This window comes from Aureococcus anophagefferens, assembly GCF_000186865.1.
Source record: "Aureococcus anophagefferens unplaced genomic scaffold AURANscaffold_7, whole genome shotgun sequence".
NCBI classification, from domain to species: Eukaryota; class Pelagophyceae; order Pelagomonadales; family Pelagomonadaceae; genus Aureococcus; species Aureococcus anophagefferens.
The window spans coordinates 1,999,087-2,019,653 of NW_008705567.1; the positions used below are offsets into that span (position 1 = coordinate 1,999,087).

The following is a 20,567-nucleotide window of genomic DNA, read 5'->3' on the forward strand; positions in this document are numbered from 1 at the left end:
GCCGAAGCGCGTCGACGTCGCGTCGCCCAAGGCCGAGGTGCCGCCGGAGCGCAAGGCCTACGAGGGCCCGGGCTCGCGGCCGGGCTCCGCAACGCGGAGCCGGCCGAGCTCCGCCGCGGGCTCGCGGCCGTCGAGCGCGTCCCGGAGCCGGCCGAGCTCGGCGTCGGGCCGGCGCAAGAGCCGCGCGGAGACGGAGGCGCCGGCGGCGGCGCCCCAGGTCGTGCCCACGTACCAGGAGGCGCTCGACCGGAAGCGGGAGCGCGAGGAGGCGGCCATCCGCTTCGAGGCGAAGCCCGAGCCCGAGCGGAAGAAGAGCGTCTTCGGGCGCCTGAGCAGCGCCATGTCGCCCAAGGCGCCGCCGCGCGTCGCCGCCGAGGAGCCGCCGGAGGAGCCGCCGCAGCGGCCGCGCCAGACGACGGTGCTCCACCGCGTGCAGACGCACGACAGACGGGAGCCGAGCGACGACGCCGCGGCCGTGAGCGCCGGGTCCAAGGAGTGGCTCGCGTCGGCGGGCTTCGGCGCCGCGGAGCCCGCCGGCGAGGAGAAGGGCGAGGTTTCCGTCGAAGTCGTCGCGCTGCCCGCCGCGGCGCCGCCGCCGGGCTCGCCCGCGGCGACGCTCGTCGAGCTGCCGTCGTCGCCCGCGGACGCGCCCGCGCCCGAGCCGCCGGCGGGGGCCGAGGCCGAAACCGGCGTCGCGCCGAACGCCGCCGCGCTCGGCGCCATGGGCTCCGCGGGCGCGCTCGCCGCGGGCGCGTTCGCCAAGGGCGCGGGGGGCCTCGGCGGCTTCGGGTCCATCGCGGCGACGATGGCCCGCGCGAAGAAGCTCGCCCAGGACCGCCTGCCCATCTTCGTGCTCTACGTCGTCGACGGCCGCGTGGAGCGCGCGTGCTTCCGCGCCAAGGCCGAGCGGCTCAAGAGCAAGATGGGCGACAAGGCGAAGCGGGCCATCGTCGACAAGTTCTTCCAGCGCTTCCCCGAGCTCGGCGTCACCGACGCGGCCCCCTACGTCGCCGAGAGCGGCACGCCGCTCTGCGTCGCGGAGCAGGAGGAGAAGCAGTACCGCGAGGGCACGGTGATCCTCGAGATCACGAAGCGCGACGCGGCTTAACAACGATGAGGCGGCGCTCGACTCCGCCGCTAGGGCACGGTGATCCTCGAGGTCGCGTCGACGTCGCGCCCGTGACCGTGCCGCCCCACTGCCCCGCGCCCCGCGCCTTGCGCATCTTCAAGGCCCTCGGCGTGCGCCACCTGCCCGTGCTCGACCCCCGCCGGCGGCGCATCCTCACGCGCAAGGACCTCCTCCTCGCCCACGGCGACGACCGGGGGAGCTCCTAACGCGGCGCGGCGGGCGCGAGGGCGGGCGGGAAGGCGCCTGGTGATGCCGGCTGGGCAACCGACCGTCTTCCGGAAGTCGGCGACGTGCGCGCCCGGCACGTCGAGCAAGGACCCCTCGAGGTCGTGGGTGTCGTAGTTGGTCACCGTCGGCGTCATGAGCGCGAAGAGCGCGGCGAACTCCAGGCACATAGGAGGTGGCACACTGGGTGTTACCCTAGTGGGGCTAGCCTAGGGGTCTCTGGAATCAAGCTCTAGAGAGGTGCAACATAGCCGGCTTTGTCGTTCGATATCGAACCTCGACAAATTTTGAGGATTGCATGAAACTAGCGAGCTCTATCGTGAAAATCACAGCGGCGTTTCTCGACTGTTGCGCCGCTCGACCCCGCCTCTCGCGCATCGTCACCTCCCGCGTCCAAATATCCCCGCATTGGCTCCCGCGAGCACGTCCCTTCCCCCTCGCCGCGAGAGCCACATATTTGGTGAAAAAGTCGGTCGAAAACGACGAGCGAAAACCTAAAAACGGAAAGTGGATCGATTCGTCGTTTCGATCTTTCATGCCCGCCCCGTGTCGACCCCCCCTCACCCGCCACCCTTCCCCCACCCCCCACCAACACACGGCCTCCCACCTCGTGGCCCGCCGGCGGCGCGGTCCGCGGCGGGCACCTCGACGACGCGGAAGAGCGACTCGCTCTTGCGCGGCATGGGGGGGGGGGTCGCACGCTCGAAGGAGTGGCGGATCTTCATCTCCCTTCAGTCTAGCCCCCTTCTTCGGAAACCATTAAGAACGACGAGAAGAGGACGACGAGAACACGACGACGAGATGAGAACGACGAGATGAGAACGAGATGAGAACGACGAGAACACGACGATGACGACCTCGCGGCTGCTCCCGCACCGCGCGGACGCCGCCCGGCGACGTCCGCCCTCGGACGCCGCCGCCGCCGCCGACGCCCCGCGCGTCGGCGTCGACTTCCACGCTGTACATAGCCGCCCAGGCGGCACCCGCCACACCTGCTTGCACCCCCTCCCCGCGCGCGCCGGCCTCCAGGCCTGCATTCAACATATCCCGCCGGCGGGCTATGTAAGCGCGACTCGTACATTGTTTTAGACGGCGTTCGACTCCTTGTTCTTGCCGAGGAGGTCCGTGAGGTCCGACTCCGACGCCTTGGGCGCGGACGCGGGCTTCTGCGGCGCGTTCTGGCTCGCCTGGGAGTAGGACATCATGCCGCCGACGGCCATGGTCATGCCCACGAACTGCTGGCCCGTGATCTGGCCGCCGAAGAAGAGGTAGCCGACGACGAGGACGCAGATCGTTTTCGCGTGGCCGAGGACCTGATACGTGACGGCCGTGAAGCGGCCGAGCACGAGGAACTGGGACACGTTGACGAGGACGGCGGCGCTGCAGGACATGACGAGGCAGAGCGCGCTGCCCCGGCTCCAGCGGTAGTCCGTGACGAAGATGCCCGTGCTCAGCTTGTCGAGCACCGGCGAGAGGAGCAGGAGCGACATGCCCTGCGCGGGCGCGACGACGCCCAGCAGCGCGCCGGCGGAGACGTTGTGCTTGAGCTGGAGGTGGCGCACGAGGAGCTGCTGGCCCGACGAGCTCAGCACGCTGCAGGCCGCCACGGCGACGCCGAGCGCCGAGGAGGACACGTTCATCTCCGTGATCGCGACCAGGGCGACGCCGCACAGCGTGAGGCCGATGGACGCGATCATCTTCGCCGTGAAGACGCGCCCGTACAGGAAGTACTCGACGACGCAGGTGCAGGGGATGATGCCCAGCTTGGCGATCTGGTAGAGCGTGATGCTGTTGAGCATCAAGGACGTGTTCAGGCTGATGATCGACGCGTCCGAAACTAAGGTGAAGACGGCCACGGCCCGCCAGGGCACGTGGGCGGGCTTGCCGCCGGCGCCGTCGTCCTGCTTCGCGAGGCCCACCTTCTTGGCGACGACGGTCCAGACCGTGGTGGTGAGGTAGTGGAGCGCGTTGAGCGTGACGACGAAGCGGAACGCGTAGCCCTGGCTGCCCATGAGGCGCTTGTTCACGGAGATGATGAAGACCTAAAGATGGGGGGGCGCGCGGTTCTTCATTGGTTCGGGCGTCGGGGCGGGGGCGCGCGCGCTCCCGGGGGCGCCGGGCGCGCGCCGACGAGCAGATGTTGAGCAGGAAGGCGAGGCCATCGGCGAGGGCCATGGTCGACAGGTCCTTGCCGGGCTTCTTGTCCGTGGCGGCGCTGACGGCGCTGTCGGTCCCTTTCGAGTTGCTTCGCGCCCGCGGCGCCAGATTTTCAATATCAGGTTCGCCGCTCGCGACACACCCGCCGGGATTGCGCAAGGCTTGAGGGGGACGACGATGCCGACATAAGTCTGCCCTCGCTTCAGCGAGCCTGCTCGAGCCGCCGCGGCGGTGCCGACTGTGGTAATTTTGCGTCTGCGACCAGCTGAACTCCGCGTCGTAATCGCGCCCGGGCAGCCCGGCGGCGGACCAGACCGAGGCTGCGTCGTAATCGCGCCCGGGCAGCCCGGCGGCGGACCAGACCGAGGCTCGCAGCAACTATGGCCGCCACCTACGACGAGGCCGGCGACAGGCAGTTCTGGGGCGGCTGCCGCGGCGTCTTCCGGCTCTACGGCGCGTCGTGGATCCCGCCGCTCGCGCGGCGGGGCATGGCGACGCCCGTGGAGCGCGACGACCTGCCGCCGTACCTGCCCGAGTTCGACAGCGCGCCGTCCATGGCCGCGGCCGACGCTTATCTGGGCGCGAAGCGCTCCGCGGGCGCGCGCGTCCGCCTCGCGCTGTTGCTCTTCGACGTCGGCCGGCGCCGCGTCTGCACGGCGCTCTTCTTCGGGCTCTGCCAGGGTTTGTTATCTACCGTCGGGCGGCCCTTTATTCTGGTCTGGGCCATCCGCACGGCCGCGCGGGGCCCGCGCTACTCCAACGAGTACAAGGTGCTCGTCGCGTGCGTCTTCGGATTCGTCGTCTTCAGCGAGGGCCTGAGCCAGATGCTCATGAGCCTGAACACGCAGCTCTTCTCGTTGCGGAGCCTCCAGGTGGCGTCGACGCTCGTGGCGCGGCGCGCGGCGACGCTCAAGGCCGCCGGGGCCGCGCTGGTGGCCCCCGACGAGCGCGCGCCGAACGCGAAGCGCGGCGCCAAGGGCGGCTCCTCGGAGGCGAACCTCGTCGGGTCGGACCTCGTGTCCATCGTCGAGATGTGCCGCTTCTTGGTGTTCATGCCCGCGTCGCTCGTCGCCATCGTCGGCGGCTGCGTCATGCTGTTCACGCGGCTCGGCTTCGTGCCGACGGTCGCGGGCGTCTGCACCTGTGTGGAAACCAAATCTTCAACCCGACTTCAATGTGAGCGTATTCGAATGTTTTGACACAAGCTCTTCAGCTGGGCTTCGAGAACTCGACTAGATCGATCGATCCGTCCAAAAATCAGCCGAATCGACTTCGATTTGACCGAGCTAGAGAATTCTCAAGTTTGGTCAGGACCACCCAAACCAGTGGTTGGTTTCCACACAGGTCTGCACGATGGTCCTCGTGCTCTTCACGAACACGCGCCTCGCGCGCGTCACGAAGCGCGCCCAGAAGGTGAACCTGGGCTTCGCGGACCAGCGCCTCGAGCTCATCAACGAGGCCCTGCGGGGCATCCGGTCCTTCAAGCTCTTCGGCTGGGAGCCGGGCTTCGAGTCGCGGGTGGCGGCGGTCCGGGACAAGGAGTGCGCGGCGATCTTCCGGTTCCGCTGCTCCCAGGTCGTGTCCGTGAGCCTCGGGCGCGCGTCGCCGGCGCTGGCGTCCTGCGTCGCGTTCATGGCCTGCTTCTACTCGGGGGAAGGCGATCTGGACTACGCGTCGGTCTTCGCGGCGCTCAGCGTCTTCCAGGCGCTCCGCGTGTCCATGATCATGCTCCCCCAGACCTACATGTACATTTTGGTGATGAAGGTGAGCTTCGACCGCCTCGACGCCTACCTCTTCCCGGAGGCGGCCGAGACCGAAGAGCAGGAGGAGACGTCCTCGGAGCTCGCGGCGCTCACAGACGCGACCTTCGTCTTCCCCAAAACGGACACGCCGGCCCTCGAGGACGTGACGCTCTGCGTGCGGCCCGGCGAGGTCGTCGCCGTCGTCGGCGCCGTCGGCGCGGGCAAGACGTGCCTGTTGGCCGCGGCGACCGGAGGCGTGTTATCGAGAACCAAGGGGTCGCGCGCGCTCGGCGGGTCCGTGGCCATCGCGCCCCAGAAGGCCCTCGTGTTCTCCGCGACGGTGCGGGCCAACGTGCTGCTGAGCCGCCCCTTCGACCGGTCAAGGTACGAGGCCTGCGTCGACGCGTGCGGCCTGCGCGCGGACTTCGATTTGTGGCAACCCGCGGGCGACCTCACGGAAGTCGGCGAGCGCGGCGTCACGCTGAGCGGCGGCCAGCAGGCGCGCGTGAGCCTGTGCCGCGCCCTGTACGCCCGGCCGGACCTCCTCGTGGCCGACGACCCGCTGTCGGCGTTGGACGTCCGCGTCGCCGCGCACGTCTTCGAGGCCGCGTTCCGGCGCTACGCGTCGCCGGAGCGCGGCGTGCTGCTGGCGCTGAACCAGATGCATTTGGCCGCGAAATGCGACCGCGTCGTCGTCGTCGTCGGCGGCCGCGTCGTCGAGCAGGGCCCGCCGGGCGAGCTGTCGCGGACCGGCGCGCCGCACTACGCCGCGCTCGCGTCCGCGCGCGAGGGGAGCCACGACTCGCTCCTCGAGCTCGAGGAGGCGCGGCGCGCGTCGCCCAAGCCGGGCGCCGCGGACTACGAGGAGAACGTGACGCCGCGCGCGCAGTCGCCCGCGACGCTGCCGCGGCCGCTCGCGGCGGGACCGGCGCCCAAGTCGAAGCTCGAGGAGCTCTTCGCGGGCACGGACTTTAGCGACGGCGCCGACGTCGACGCGCTGGGCATGGACATGCGCGAGCGGTCCTTCGCGCCCGCGGGCAGCGAGCGGACGAACAACCCGCGGGCCTTCGACGGCGCCGCGCAATCGTCCGTGCTCGCGTGCCTCGGCGCGGGCGGCGACATGATCGACGAGTACGACTCGCCGCCGGGGTCCGACGTGAGCGACGACGAGGATTTGACGTCCTCCCTGGGCGCGACGTGCATGGTCGGGCTCGACTTGGCGGCGATGGCGGGCGCGCCCGCGCCGCCGCCGCCCGCGCGGCTGCCGACGCCCGTCGAGGAGGTCGACCTCTCGCCCCCGCTCAGAAAGGCCGTGGAGCTCGACGTCGCGGGCAGCGACGACGACCTGGGCGTGGCCTTCTACAAGGAGGACGACTCGCTCATCTTCTCCGCGAGGCCCGTCGCGCGGCGCGACGGCGCCGCCGCCGCGCCGCCGCCGCCGGCCGACGCGACGCGGCTCGCGGCGATGGTGGGGCGGCCGAGCGCCGCCCTGTCGTCGGCCATGTTCGACGACAAGCTCACGGAGAAGGAGCGCGAGGCGAAGGGGGCGTTGGTCGAGGCGGAATTCCAGCGGAAGGAGGCGATCGCGGGGTCGATGTACAGGAAGTACCTCGAGAACTTCGGCGTCGCGCGCTTCTGGTGCACGGCCACGGTCTGCGGTGCGTCCTACGGCTGCTTCGCCCTCGGGGACTGGTCCCTGAGCCGCTGGATCGGCATCCTGGACGTCGACGGCGAGGAGAAGCGCGAGGACCGGCTCGAGTCGGACCGCGCGGAGGACGCGATGTGGCTCTACGGCATTTTTGTATTGCTGTCGGCGGTGCTCTTGATCGCGACGTCCGTGCTCTTCTCCGCCGGCGGCGTGCGCGCGGCGAAGACGCTCCACCGCGACTGCCTGCACCGGGTCCTGCGCGCGCCCTTGTCCTACTTCGACGCGACGCCGACGGGCCGCCTGACGTCGCGCTTCTCCGCGGACCTGTCGGTCGTGGACCTGCAATTATCCTTCTACGTGGACCACGTCTTCCAGATGTCGGGCCAGATTCTGGTCTTCGCGGTGCTCATCGCGGCCGTCGTCCCGCCGATGGTCGCGGTGCTCGCCGTCGCGCTCGCGGCCTACGGCGTCGTCGTCGAGGTCGCCGACGTCGGCCTGCGCAACGCGAAGCGGCTGGCGAACGCGGCCTTCGCGCCGCTCATGACGAACTTCTCGGAGATTCTCGCGTCGCGGTCGATCTCGCCGGGCTCCGGCGACGCGTACGTCGAGAAATTCTTCCTCGGGCGCCACGCGATCCACGCGCACGACGTCGCGCACCTGCGGTTCTGCACGGAGTCCGTGCCGGCCTGGGCGAATCTGCACGCGACGCTCATCGCCGCGGCCTGCGCCTGGGCCACCGCGCTCGTCGTCCTCTTGGACGGCTCGGGGACCGTCGTCGACGAGGCGACGGCGCCGCTCGCGCTCACCTACAGCGTGCTGTTGCCCTACTTCCTGAGCGTGCTCATGTTCCAGCTCACGACGCTGCGGCTCTATTTTAGCTCCTTCGAGCGGCTCCAGGAGCTCTGCGACCCGGAGCACGGGCCGCCGGTCGAGAAGCACTGGGCAGGGCAGGACAAGAGAGCGACATTCCCAACTTCAAAGGCTCCTTTCTCGGCCGTTTTCCACTCGTTTCGGCTGATTTTTGGACGAGCGATCATCTCTCGGGACGGTCTCGCAGCGTGGATGTGTTTTCCGTAACGCGCGGAACACTCACGTTGAAGCGACGTTGAATCACCCTTGTGCTGCCCAGGCACTGGGACACGCCGGCGACGCACCGCGAGCCGCCCGCGGAGCTCTGGCCGTCGAACGGGTCCCTGCGCTTCGCGGACGTGACGCTGCGCTACCGGCCGGGCCTGCCGCCGGCGCTGGAGCACCTGAATTTGTACGTCGAGGGCGGCACGAGGGTCGGCGTCATCGGCCGCACGGGCGCGGGCAAGTCGAGCCTCGTCGCGCTCGTGCTCCGCCTGGTCGAGCCCGAGGCGGGCCGGGTGCTGATCGACGGGCTGGACGTGGCCTTCGTCGGGCTCTGCGCCCTGCGGAAGCGCGTGTCCATGGTGCCCCAGGACAACGTGCTGCTGAGCGGGTCCGTCGACCGGAACCTGGACCCCTTTGAGGAGCACGGGTCGCCGGACAAGCGGCGCGCGCTCGACGCCGCGGGGCTCGGCGCGCTGGCGCTGGACCATGTCGTCAAGGCCGACGGCGGCTCCCTGTCGGCGGGGGAGAAGCAGTTGTTGGGCGTCGCGCGCGCGCTGCTCCGGAAGACGAAGGTCGTCGTCATGGACGAGCCGTCGTCGAACGTCGACGAGCACACGGACGCCGCCGTGCAGCGCGTGCTCAAGGACGCCTTCGTCGGGACGACGAGCCTGACCATCGCGCACCGCCTCGAGACGGTCATCGACAGCGACATGATCCTCACGATGGACGCGGGCGCCGTCGCGGAGTTCGACCACCCGGCGAACCTCCTCGACGACCCGGACTCGCGCCTCAACCTCCTCCTCGCGGCCCTCGCGCCGGACCAGCGCGCCGCGCTCCTCGCCCGCGCGAAGCCCGTCACCCACGGGTCCCTCTAGCAGCTTGAACTGGACTTTGAACCGGGTTCGAACGGACTTCAAAAAAATAGTTGACCATGTTGTTGCCGGGAAGGTGCCGACGGTTTCGGGGTGCAATCCAGGCCCTCGGGCTGCTCTCGCCACCCAAGTTGCAACACCGCACACCGCCGTCATGCCCATCAATCGCATAGAAACAAGAGGTTTCTGCACGGCATCCATCCCAGGGACGTTCGAGGGCGCCGGAGGCGCGAGGCTCTACGTCGATAGCGTGCAGGATCAGTGCTACATGACGGGGGAGACGGAGTTCAATGGAAACGTCTTCTCGTCGAAGTGCCTGCCCATCACCCTCGCCGCGCGGGGGGTCAAGGTGGACCTGTGGGACGCGTTCATCGGCGACCTCCTCGGCCTCCCGTCCCTGGGGCTCGGCCGGGTCGAGTGCTGCGTCGTCGCGACGGTCGGCTGTCCCGTCTTCATCATCAGCCAATGCGAGCGGTCGTCCTCGAGCCTCTGCGCGGGCCGCGCGCGCCTCTGGCGCGAGCGCGCCAACGCCGTCTGCCTGCGGCACGCGCCGGCGTTCGGCGTGCTCGGCATCTCGCTCAAGGCCACGGTGGCCACGGACGACATCTCTAGACTCGATGGTTCTAGCGAATTTGAACTAGGTGAGCCGTGGCAAGGGACCTGCGTCGAGTTCTCCTGGGCGCCGCCGGCGACGGCGCTCGTGCTGCGGGAAGGCGGCGACGGCTCGCTCAAGTCCGGCCTCGAGAACCTCGCCGGGAAGGCGCTCCGCGGCATCTTCGGCGGGCCGGCGCCAAGACCGAAGCCGGACTCGAAGACGGCCTACTGGGAGGCGCTGCCGCTGGGGCCGGCCGACACGCCCTGCGTGCACGTGCCCGTGCCCCCGGGCATGGCGCCCGGCGCGCGGCTCCAGGTCCTGGCGCCGCAGGGGGGGCGCCTTCGTCGTGCAGGTGCCGAATCCGCCGCCGGCGACGATCCTCGTCCAGGTCCCGCCCGGGCTCTCGACCGCGGCGATGGACCCGGACCCCTCGTCGCCGAAGGCGACGTCGATCCCCGTGCCGACCCTCAACCAGCTCGCCGCGGGGAATCAGCTCGCGGCGCCGACGTCGCCGCAGATGCAGCGCGACGCCGCCGTCGCGGGCCAGGTCGTCGGCGTCGCCGCGATGGCGCCCGGCGCGCCGCCGATGAACCCCGTCGTCGCCGGGGCGGCGGCGGGCCCGGTCGCCCAGGTCGTCGGCGGCGGCGCGCTGCCGAGCGGCCAGGTCGTCGGCGCCGCGCAGCCCTACACCGAGCAGTACGTCGCGGCGGTGCGCAGGAACAGCATGCGGCAGGAGATCCCCGTCGCGACGGTCCAGCGCGTCTCCATGACGGGCGCCGACGCGGACTGGAAGGGGTTCGGGAAGGACGGCGCGAAGGCCAAGTCCTCGGGCGCCGCGGACGCGCTCCACGCGGCCGAGGCCGTGGCTCTCATTGGCGCGGCCGCCGCGGCCGCGGGCATCGCGATCTCGAAGTCCATGAAATGATCCGCGCCGCCGGCGAGTTCGAGGATCTCGCGAACGTCGCCCGGCCGTCGCCTCGATCGTCCCCCCCCCCCCCCCCTGGACCCTTAAACACGTCCCCCGCCCTTAGCCCGGCAGCATGGATTTCAGGAGCGCGTCCGTCAGCTGCTTCGACGCGCCGTCCTTCGCGGCCTGGTCGCCGCAGTTGAGCAGCTGGGGCACGATAGCGACGCGGAGGTCGCCGCCGCGATGGGCGCGCAGCGCCGCGAAAAAAGCGCAATGTTCGCAGTCCTGGCCCTCGAGCCAGGGGAAGCACGCGCCCGGCGCCATGGCGGCGTCGCGGCCGTCGTAGACGAGGCCCGGCGCGAGCCGGCCCGGGTCGCCGCGGTCGCGGAGCGCCGCGCACGAAAAGACGCCGAGGCCGCCGAAGGCGCTCAGCACCTCGACGGGGTCGCCCGTCGCCGGCAGCGCGTCCGCGCCGTGGGACATCTCCGGGAAGAAGAACGAGAGCCCGGCAGCGTACCGGTTCGCGTCGTAGCGCGCGGCGCGCGCCCAGCTGTTGCCCGGCGCGCGCGCCGTGCGCAGGGCCCACAGATCGTAGTAGCGGCGGGGCTGGTTCGCCGTCGCGACGTCGAGGGACCCGCCTGCGACGAGGCCGCAGGCGATCGCGGCGCCGCCGAGGTCGACGACCTTGTTCACGTCGTCGAGGTCCGCGATCACGAGCAGCGTCGCCCCCGCGAGCCAGCCCAGGAGCTCGACGCGCCGCAGGAGCATGTTGCGCCCGTGGGCGAGGCGGTGCGTGCGCTTCGGCAGCCACGCGTCGAGGCCGACCTCCGACACGACGTGGCGCCGCGGGCCCGCGCGGCGGAAGGCCTCGAGGACCGCGAGCGTGCCGTCGTCCGAGTCGTTCTCGAACAGCACCCAGCCCGCCGGGCCTCCGCCGCCGCAGCAGTCGGTGGCGACGCGCGCGACGCCTTCGAGGGTGCGCAGGCAGGCCGGAAGGTCCTTGGCGCAGTTGCGCGCGCAGCCTACGACGATCACGGCCGGCGTGCTCGCATCGTGCGTGGGTTTTCGAGCGCGCGTCGGCGCCGCGGCCGGCCGCGAGCTCGCCTGCACGGGCCCGAGCCACGTTTCACCCATGCGGGCTATCTCGGCGGAGCTGCTGTTTCAGACCTATGCTTGCTTTTAGTGGCCTCCATTGCTCACCGCTTTAATAACTCTCCTTGTTGAAGCAAGTGCTGGGGGAGGCCCTCTAGCTGTTAACCTCTCCTAGCCTAGCTGAAAACACATTCGGGGGCAGCCTCACTCCATCGTCGTCGGCGCGTCGCGATGCAGCGGCGCCACGCGGCCGCGTCGGACGCCGCCGGCGGCGGCTGGGAGAAGAGCGACGCGCCGTCCATCGAAGCGCTCGAGGCGCCGCCCGTGAAGCGGCCGGCCGTGCCGCCGCTGCGCCGCGGCGCCCGGGGCCTCAAGGGCAAGAAGGCGCGGCGGCCGCGGGACCCGAACTTCGAGCCCGGCGGCCCGCCGCTCGCCGCCGTCGTCGTCTTCGCGCTGCTGGCCTTTGGCGTGCTCGGCTACCACCTCTACTGCCACCACTACGTGCCCGACGCGCTGCCCATATCGTCGGTCGTCGCGAACGACCTCCACGGGATCCACGACCTCCTGACGGCGGGCGCGGCGGGCGTCTTCCTCCTCGACGGCGACCGCGCCGTCGTCGTCGAGGCCGCGGAACGGCTCGCGAAGCTCCTGCCGCAGATCCACCCGCTCGCGGAGTGCCGGGCCGCGATCGGCGACGCCGTGCGCGCGCCGAGCGACGGGGACCGGGCCCACGGCGGCCTCCCCGCCGAGGTCGCCGCGGCGGCGCGCGCGTCCTGGGCCTGCCTCCCCGGCGCCTTCGACGCGGCGTCCTTCGACCGCGAGCTCGCCTTCGAGGCCTGGCGCGTCGGCAACGTCACCGACGAGAAGCTCGCGCGGCGGCCGAAGGTCGCGGACCGCGCGAGCCTCGGCGCCTGCCGGCCGTCGTCCTGGGACCGCGCCTGCTCCTTCTGGGTGAGCCTGCACGCCCTCGCGGCGCGCGCCGACGCCAAGGGCCTCCAGGACGCGTTCCTCGACAGCACGACGAAGCTGCTCGCGGGCGGCGCGACGCAGTGCGCGGCGTGCACGAACCACTTCCGCCTCCTCGCGACGCCGCCCCACGGCAAGCTCTTCCACCCCTTCCTCTTCGACGCCGTCCACCACGACCTCGCGTACTGCGCGAACGTGCAGTGCAGGGCAGCAAAAGAGAGCGAAATTCCCAACTTCAAAGGCTCATATCTCGGCCAGTTTTCACTCGTTTCGGCTGATTTTTGGACGAGCGATCATCTCTCGGAACGGCCTCGAAGCGTGGATGCTTTTTCCGTAACTCGCGCGCGCGGACCACTCATGTTGAAGCGACGTTGAATCACCCTTTTGCTGCCCAGGTGCAGTGCTCGCGCGCGACGCAGCACATCGTGCCGCTCGCGGACTGCGCGCGCAACGACCGGCCCTGCCAGACGCCGGGCATGGAGGCGGAGAAGCGGGACATCTACGCCTTCCGCCAGTGGATCAAGTCCCGCAAGCACGTGTCGGCCTGGGACACGTACGTCGTGCTGCACAACCTCGTCACGGACGGCCTCCTCTCCGGCGACGTGAAGCGCTTCGAGTGCGCCGACAGGGCCTACGACGCGCTCCCGGCCTTTTTGACGCCCGACGCGCCGCGCAAGCCGCGGGTCAAGGCCGGCGGCGGCGTCGCGGGGTCGCTGCCCCCCGGCGTCGCGCTCCCGGGCGTCGGGCCCCACCGGCTCCTCGCCTGCGCCGACCTCTAGTCCTCGCGGCTAAAGGGGAGGGACTGGTACGTCGCCGCGCGCAGGGCGTTGGTCGTCGGGCTCCAGGCCGACGGCGAGCGGTCCGGCGGCGGCGGAGGCGGCGGCGCGAGGAGCCGCGCGCCGAGCTCCGCGTCGTCGGCGACCTTGGCCGGCGCCCGCGCCCCGATGGGGCTCACGCTGAAGACGATGAGGTCGCAGGCGCGCAGGGCGACGGCGACGAAGGCGAGGTAGCTGCCCGGGCCCCAGTCGTAGGCCGCGTCCGCGGCGACGAGCGCGCCGTCGCCCGCCGCCACGACGGCCTTCGTCGCGGCGCAGGCCGCGTGGAACCGCAGGACGGCGCAGGTGAGCAGGGCCATGGTGCCCAGGGACGCCGTGATCGCCAGGTACCGCGCCGTGCGCGTCTCGCGGCGCCGCGTCCACCGGACGAACGCGCAGTAGAGCGCCATGGTTGCGAGCGGCAGCGCGGCGAGCGCGAGGGACACGACGCCGTCGGCCGCCGCCGCGCAGGACGCGCACTCGTCGCGCTCCGCGTCGATGCCCAGGAGCACGTGGCGCTCCTCGGCCGTCGTGAGCAGCGGGCCCGCCTCGACGGCCGCGACCTTGGCGTCGTAATTCGCCTCGCACGCCGACCAGGGCGCGACGGCGTCGCCCGCGACCCAGGCGCGGAGCCCGTAGAACCGCGTCACGCCGAAGGCGTCCACGGACACCGCGGCCCAGGCCGTGTGCGCGACGACGGCGCCGGCGTCGAACCAGGCGAAGGCGCTCGCGACCTGGAGCACGAGCCCAGCGCCGGCGCTGACGACGGCGAGCAGCGCGCCGGCGCCCAGGCGCCGCCGTCGGCGCAGCAGAGACGCGTCCTCCTTCGAGGGCTTGATGGGCACCCGGGCCCAGCCGGCGAGCGGGTCCATCTTTCAGAACCGATGGGCAGCCATCGTACTTGGAGAAGAAAAGAGTCTCTGCTTGAAGCGGTGCTTGAACCCCCAAGGCTCGGCATGCGCGCCATCCTGTTGGCCGTCGCGTGCGCCGAGGCGCGCCTGCTCATCGACACGCACGTCCACAATGCGGACCTGACGCTCGGCATCGACTACGGGTTTCCCGCCATGTTCCCGAATCTGAACAAGTCGTGGTCCATGGCCGACTTTCGAGGAGCCACGACCTCGAGCCGCTTCGAGGGAGCGGAGATTCAGGCGATATTGATGACCTTAGAAAAGAAGAACGCGTCGAGCCAGGCCGAGATCGTCGCCGAAGCCCGATTCTACCAGGCCGTCGCGGACGCCTCCGGAAGGAAGGGCGCGACGACCGTCCGCGGCTTCGTCGGCGGCGTCGACCTCGAGGCGGGCGCGGCGCCCGTCGCGGCGCTCAAGGCGTCGTTCCCGGGCCTCCTGGGCGTGCGCCAGGGATTATGGCACCAGCCGCCGTCCTTTTTCCGCGACCCCGACGTCGTCGCGGCGCTCCGCGGCGTCGGCGCGCTCGGCCTCCCCTTCGACGCGCTCGTCGCGGCCTCGCAGCTCGACGACCTCCGCGCGCTCGCCGCCGCGGCGCCGAACTGCACCTTCAACCTCAACCACCTCGGCTACCCGCCCCTCGCCAACGCCACGGGCATGGCGTCCTGGGCCGCGGCGCTCCGGCGCCTCGCGGAGCTCGAAAACGTCTACTGCAAGCTGTCCGGGCTGCCCCAGACCTTCGCGGCGCCGGGCTGGACGGCCGCCGACTTCGTGCCCGCCGTGCGCGTCGCGCTCGACGCGTTCTCGACGGCGCGGCTCAACTACGCGGGCAACTGGTTCGTGCTCGAGGCGTTCCCCGCGGATCCGGCGTCGGCGGGCTCCGCGTACGGGCCCATGCTCGACGCCGTCGACGACGCCCTCGGCGCGCTCGGCGTCTACGGCGCGGACCGGGACCGGGTCTACGCCGGCACGGCGATGGAACTCTACGGCCTCTAGGGCCCATGTACACGATAAAAAAGCGCGCGGTCACGCGATGCGGTAGCCGAGGATGTAGGTGCCGTCGTCCTCGTCGAGCTCGACGGGCTCGTCGTCGGAGTCGGAGTCGGCGTCCTCGAAGGCCGACGAGCAGAAGATGAAGGAGACGAGGTCGTCGCCGTTGCCGTTGAGCTCCGCGTCCGCCTTCCCGGGCCGGCCCGGGCCGCGGGGCCGCGGCGCGGCGACGTCGCGCTTCGGCGCGGGCTGGCGCGCGCTCTGCTGGCGCCGCGCGGGGCGCCGGCCCGTGGCGGCGTCGCGCGTGCCGCCGACGACCGCGCGCGGGTCGTCGAAGATGGAGCCGTCGAGGACGCCGTCCTCGTCGTCGCTGTAGTCGAAGTCGAAGATGCCGCCGTCGCCGAAGATGCCGAGGGTCGTGTCGCCGCCGCGGTCCGCCCCGGCCCGGTGCGCCGGCTCGTCGTCGTCGGCGACGAAGTGGTCCGCGCGGACCGTCTGCCCGTGGCTCCGCAGCGCGTCGATCGTCGCGAGCCGGGTCTGGGCCTTCATGAAGCGCTGCGTCGCCTCCCGGCGCTCGCCGCCGGGCCGGTCGCCCGCGGGCGCGCCGCGCGTCTCGGACGCCGCCGCGACGTCGGCGGCCAGCTCCGCGCGGATCCGCATGTTCCGCGCCTGGAGCACGTCGGCCGCGGACGCCTTGCTCGAGCCGCGGCCCGGCGCCTCGCCGCCGGCCGACCACCGCTCGTAGCGCCGCGCCTTGCCACCGGCGCCGTCGGGCGGCAGCGGCGGCTGGGCGAGCCGCGCGGCCGCGGACCGGAGCGCGCCCGCGTCGCCGCCGCCGGCGTCGCCGCCGCCGCGCCGGGGGCCGCGCGGGGGGCCGCCCCGGGTCCGCGCGGCGGCCGCGGCCGCGCGCCGCTCCGCGGCGGCCTTGATGGCGTCGGCCTCGGCGGACCGCGGGTTGTAGACGGCGGGTCGCTCCGTCGCCTCGCGCGCGGCGACGCGCCGCACGGCCGCGGCCGCCGCGGGAGGGAGGCCGCCGACGTCGGGCTCGGGCCGCGGCGCCGCGGGCTTCTCGCCGCCGCCGGCGGACCAGGCGCTGGCCCGCGAGGGCTCGTCGGATCCGCGCGCCTGGCGAATCATGTCCATCATCGCCGCCGAATTCTGGGCGATGGGCGTGCTCGACGACCCGTCGGCGCGCGACTGGGACTTTTTGTACTTTTCCTTGTCCTTGATGATGGTCTCCAGGTTCTTGAGGTGGAGCGCGCTCACCCTCTTTGCCGTCGACGGCTCGGGCGCGTCCAGGGCGCTCGACTCCACGACGCGGAAGCCCGCGCCCGTCGCCATGATCGACGTGGGCTGCTCCCAGGAAAAATATGGCCGCACGAGGGCCTTGCAACGCTTCAAACAAAGTGCGCTTGGAGTTTATTCTAATTCGCCGCCGCGAGCCTCCGCGCGCGCGCCGTTATCGCATGAAGGGCGGGTTGTTTTCCTGGGGCCCGCAGACCTCGACGTCGTCGGGGACGTGGAAGGGCGACAGCTCCTCGGCCTCGTTGTTCTGGAAGTGGAGCGTGAGGTACTCCGGATCCTGCTGCGGCGCGCAGCACCTGCGGGGGCGTCGACCATGGTCGCGCTCGAAAAACAAACAGAGGAACGCGGCGGGCGCGCATGAAGAGGCTCCAGTTCTCCGAGCCCTGGTAGGACATGGCGCTGTGGCAGCACGCGGACTCGTCGACGTTGCCGTGGAACGTGTCCTCGGAGATGGGCGCGCCGAGCTGCGCGGCGATGGAGAACATGTTGCGCTCGTGGGAGAGGGCCCGGCAGCTCTGGAGCGTGCGCTCGTCGTCGCCCGCGCCGTACGCCAGCAGGATCTCGACGGCCGCGTCGTCCTCGACGTCGACCGCGTGCCAGAGCACGGACCGCTGGCGCGCGTCGACGGTCTGGCGCCAGACCTCGGGCCCGGCGAGCTCGCAGAGGTTCTTCACCATGATCTTGAACGTCGCCTCCTCGCCCTTGCTCATGAGGGGCAGCGCCTTGGCCAGGTTCTGGATGCGCGGCGTCTGGTGCGACCACGCCGCCGCCCGCTGCTCCCACTGGAGCGGCGTCGACATCTCGTGGTCGTACTTGCGCTCCTCCGTCGGCAGGACGTCGGCCTCGGTGCCGCAGACCGACGCCGCCATCGCGCGACGTTCAGATCGATTGAGAGCGTCTTTTCGACCGACGGGCAGCATGTTAGATCTATATCACATGATGTTGCAGTTCAACGGCTGGCGCGACCGTCCTCCCGGCGGCGCCCGGACCGCGACGCCCCCGCCTCGGGCGGTGCGACCGACGCACGCTCGCCGCACGGCTTAGCGCGCTACCCCTTGCCCATGTGGAGGAGCAGCGGGTCGTCGTGGTCGCAGGGCTTGAACTCGTAGTACATCTGGACGCTCACGGGGTCCTTGTCCTCGGGCGCGCCGAAGATGCCGTAGTCCGCGAGGGTCTTCATGTCCTCGCGGAGCTCGTTCTTCTCCGCGAAGGAGTCCTTGCAGATGACGAGGTCCTTGATGCGGCCGTGCCGCTCCGAGAGCGCGTTCTTTACGGTGAAGAGGTGCGTCTCCGTCTTCAGGCGCAGCTTGAAGTTCATGAAGCGCCAGTTCATGAGGTTCAGCTCGAGGGTCACGTAGTTCTCGACGTCGGGCATGAGCATGGACGGCGGCGGCGGCGCCTGCGTCGACGGCGCGTCGCCGCCGTCGGCGTCGTCGCCGCCCTTGCCTTTCTTGCCCTTTTTCTTCTTGGCCATGCCGCCCTTGCCCATGGCGCCCCGCGCCGCGGAGGACGGCGCGGCTCGGAGGCTGGCCCGAGAGTCGGCGCGGACGGCGGTCGGGCTGCGGACGCGGAGAGGGCTGCCCGACGCTGTTGCGCGCAGCGCCTCGAGAGAGCGAAGTAAAGAAAGGTTCAAGAATCGGTTGTGGAGAAAGACCTGGACGACGCGTCGGCGCTCGACCGGGGCGCCTCCTCCCCCCCCGACCTGGACGACGCGTCGGCGCTCGACCGGGGCGCCTCCCCCCCCCCGCACCCCCATGGGCGACGCGAAGCCCGCGGCGACGCTGCTCAAGTGCGTCGTCCTCGGAAGCAGCAACGTGGGCAAGACGTCGCTGCTCATGCAGTTCGTCCACGGCAAGTTCACGCCCGCGCGGCGCGTGACGACGGGCGCGGACTTCGCGTCCAAGGTGCTCCACCTCGGCGACCGCGAGGTGCGCCTCGTCATCTGGGACACGGCGGGCCAGGAGCGGTTCCACCACGGCACGCTCGGCGGCGCGTTCTACCGCGGCGCCGACGCGGCGCTTTTGGTCTACGACACGACGGACATCCGGACCTTCGAGCAGATCGAGATGTGGCGCCGCGAGCTGCTCCAGCGCATCGACGGCCCGCCCGAGGAGTTCCCCGTCGTCGTCGTCGGGAACAAGGTCGACGTGCCGAACAAGACGCGGGAGCACGAGCAGGCCGCCGTCGTCCGCTGGTGCCGCGACCTCGGCATCGGCCTCTGCCTCACGTCGGCCAAGGACGGCACGGGCGTCGCCGTCGCCATGGAGGCCGTCGCCATGCTCGCCCTCGAGAACAAGCGGCGGCGCCAGGCGGCCGAGCCCGAGCAGAAGCGGCAGACCGTCGTCCTCGACGAGCTCCACGCGCGGCCCGTCGCGCGGGACGCGTCCTGCTGCAAGTGATTTCGCCGTAATCGCCGAATTGTTTTTACGTCGCGGCGCCGCGGCTCAGGCCGCCGTGCTCGTGACGGACGCGAGGCTCCCGAGGACGCTCTTGGGCGTGGCGGAGCTCAGGCTCCAGCGAGATTTCGATCAGGTCGCCGCCTCGCAGACACGTCCCGACAGCCTTACACGGCCTCTTACACGCCACGCCTGCGCGTCGCATCACGCGTCCGCGTCCGCCGCATCATCCGGGGGATCCGCCGCATCATCCGGGGGATCCGCGCCGTCCGCGCCGCCGTCCGCGCCGTCGTCGTCCGCGCCGCCGTCGTCGTCCGGGCCGCCGCCGTCGTCGTCCGCCTCCTCCGCCTCCTCGACCTCGCCCGCCTCCGCCTCGCCCGCCGCCTCCGCCACGTCGTCGCCAACACCGCAAGCATCGCGGCCGTGGTCCTCGGAGCCTCGGGGGCTGGCCGGGTCGTCGTCGTCGCTCTCGTCGGCGTCGTCGTCGACGTGGAGGTCGTCGGGCGCGAGGCCGCCGCCCGGCGTCGTCGGCGCGCGCGCGTTTTCGAGGTGCGCGGGCGACGTGGGCACGCGCGGGGGCATGCGGAAGGGCTCGGGCTCGGGCGTCCGCGCCTCGTCGTCCGCGTCCGCGCGGCGCTGCGCCTCCTCCAACAGCGCGAAGCAGGCGTCGGCGCGCACGAGGTCCAGGTCGCCGAGCGCCGCGGCGCCGACGGCCGGCGGCGCGACGGGCAGCGGCACGCGGCGGACGTCGTCATCGGCGGCGCCCGCGGCGTTTTCGGGGTCCGCGGCGACGGCCGCCGGCGACGGCAGCGCGTCGCCGGCGCCGACGTCCGCCGGTGCGCCGTAGCCGGCCTTGGAGAAGAGGGCGCTCTTGAACTCCGTCGTCGACGCGTCGGCCATGGCCGTGGACAGCGACGCGCGCTCGTGCGCGAAGAGCGTCGCCGCGTGGACGACGACGGGCGCGCCGTCCCCGACGTCGCCGGGCGCCGTCGCGAGCACGAAGGCCTTGAGCTGCGTCGCCGGGAGCACGTCGTCGAGCACCTTCGTCAGCGCCTGGAGGTCGTACTTGCGGTTCGAGAGCGCGGAGCTCTCGAAGACGCAGAGCTTCCGGAGCGAGTCGCGGATCTCGTCGACGACGAGCTCCTCGGCGCACTGGTACTCGGCGAGGACGCGCTGGGCCTCGAGGGCGCAGGCCCGGCTCTCGTTGCGCAGCTCGGCCCATTTGTCGTCCGCGTCCGCGCGCGCGGCCGCGGCGTCGCGCGCGGCCTGCGCGGCGAGGCCCGCGAGCGCCGCGCGCCGCTCGGCCTCCGTGGGCAGGAGCCACTGCTCGAGCTTCTTGTTCTGGTGCGCCTGCTTCGGCGACGGCTCCTTGGGCCGCAACGGCGACGCGAAGCCCATGGCCGCGGACGCGGACGAGCCGAGCGCGGACGCCTTGCCTGTGTGGAAATCGACCACTGGTTTGGGGGGTCCCCGCCAAACTTCAGAACTCTCTATCTCGGTCACATCGAAGTCGATCCGGCTGATTTTTGGACGAATCGATTGCTCTCATTGAGTTCTCGAAGCACGGCAGAAGATCTCGCGTCAAAACCGTCGCATCTGCTCACATTGAGGTCGGGTTGAAGATTTGATTTCCACACAGCGCCCTGCCGGAGAGCGTCGACGTGAGGCGGCTCGTCCAGCGGAGCGCGTGCCTCTTCTCCGTCTCCGACGGCGCCGAGGCAAGGATGCCCGCGGCGCTGGACTCGT

At 71.3% G+C, this 20,567-nt stretch overlaps 7 protein-coding genes across 7 annotated transcripts in view; 6 read left to right on the forward strand and 1 right to left on the reverse strand.

The window, feature by feature from the left end:
* The window catches only part of AURANDRAFT_63697 (hypothetical protein), a gene marked incomplete at both ends in the record, with an annotated part of 2,573 nt that extends 1,238 nt beyond the window's left edge, over nucleotides 1-1,335 (forward strand). Inside the window, 2 exons of the mRNA XM_009037955.1 lie at nucleotides 38-1,072; nucleotides 1,231-1,335. Of these exons, the coding sequence (XP_009036203.1) occupies nucleotides 38-1,072; nucleotides 1,231-1,335 (1,140 nt within the window). The remainder of the gene's footprint in view (nucleotides 1-37; nucleotides 1,073-1,230) is intronic.
* A 1,197-nt stretch (nucleotides 1,336-2,532) lies between these two features.
* On the reverse strand, nucleotides 2,533-3,396 carry AURANDRAFT_3854 (hypothetical protein; the record flags this gene model as incomplete). Its single annotated transcript, XM_009037733.1, has 1 exon — nucleotides 2,533-3,396. A coding segment is annotated over one exon (864 nt), but the record flags the coding sequence as incomplete, so codon positions are not given.
* Nucleotides 3,397-5,269: 1,873 nt separating this feature from the next.
* Nucleotides 5,270-5,857, forward strand: AURANDRAFT_24844 (hypothetical protein; the record flags this gene model as incomplete). Its single annotated transcript, XM_009037956.1, has 1 exon — nucleotides 5,270-5,857. A coding segment is annotated over one exon (588 nt), but the record flags the coding sequence as incomplete, so codon positions are not given.
* A 2,177-nt stretch (nucleotides 5,858-8,034) lies between these two features.
* AURANDRAFT_25038 (hypothetical protein) lies at nucleotides 8,035-8,850 on the forward strand (the record flags this gene model as incomplete). Its single annotated transcript, XM_009037957.1, has 1 exon — nucleotides 8,035-8,850. A coding segment is annotated over one exon (816 nt), but the record flags the coding sequence as incomplete, so codon positions are not given.
* Nucleotides 8,851-9,115: 265 nt separating this feature from the next.
* AURANDRAFT_63700 (hypothetical protein) lies at nucleotides 9,116-10,367 on the forward strand (the record flags this gene model as incomplete). The annotated part of the gene is made up of 3 exons (XM_009037958.1): nucleotides 9,116-9,467; nucleotides 9,489-9,757; nucleotides 9,831-10,367. The coding sequence occupies 3 exons, from the start codon at nucleotides 9,116-9,118 to the stop codon at nucleotides 10,365-10,367; spliced, it is 1,158 nt and encodes a 385-aa protein (XP_009036206.1).
* A 1,305-nt stretch (nucleotides 10,368-11,672) lies between these two features.
* On the forward strand, nucleotides 11,673-15,126 carry AURANDRAFT_63701 (hypothetical protein; the record flags this gene model as incomplete). The annotated part of the gene is made up of 3 exons (XM_009037959.1): nucleotides 11,673-12,602; nucleotides 12,803-13,147; nucleotides 14,215-15,126. The coding sequence occupies 3 exons, from the start codon at nucleotides 11,673-11,675 to the stop codon at nucleotides 15,124-15,126; spliced, it is 2,187 nt and encodes a 728-aa protein (XP_009036207.1).
* Nucleotides 15,127-18,179: 3,053 nt separating this feature from the next.
* On the forward strand, nucleotides 18,180-18,824 carry AURANDRAFT_24921 (hypothetical protein; the record flags this gene model as incomplete). Its single annotated transcript, XM_009037960.1, has 1 exon — nucleotides 18,180-18,824. The coding sequence occupies one exon, from the start codon at nucleotides 18,180-18,182 to the stop codon at nucleotides 18,822-18,824; it is 645 nt and encodes a 214-aa protein (XP_009036208.1).
* Between the last annotated feature and the right edge of the window lie 1,743 nt (nucleotides 18,825-20,567).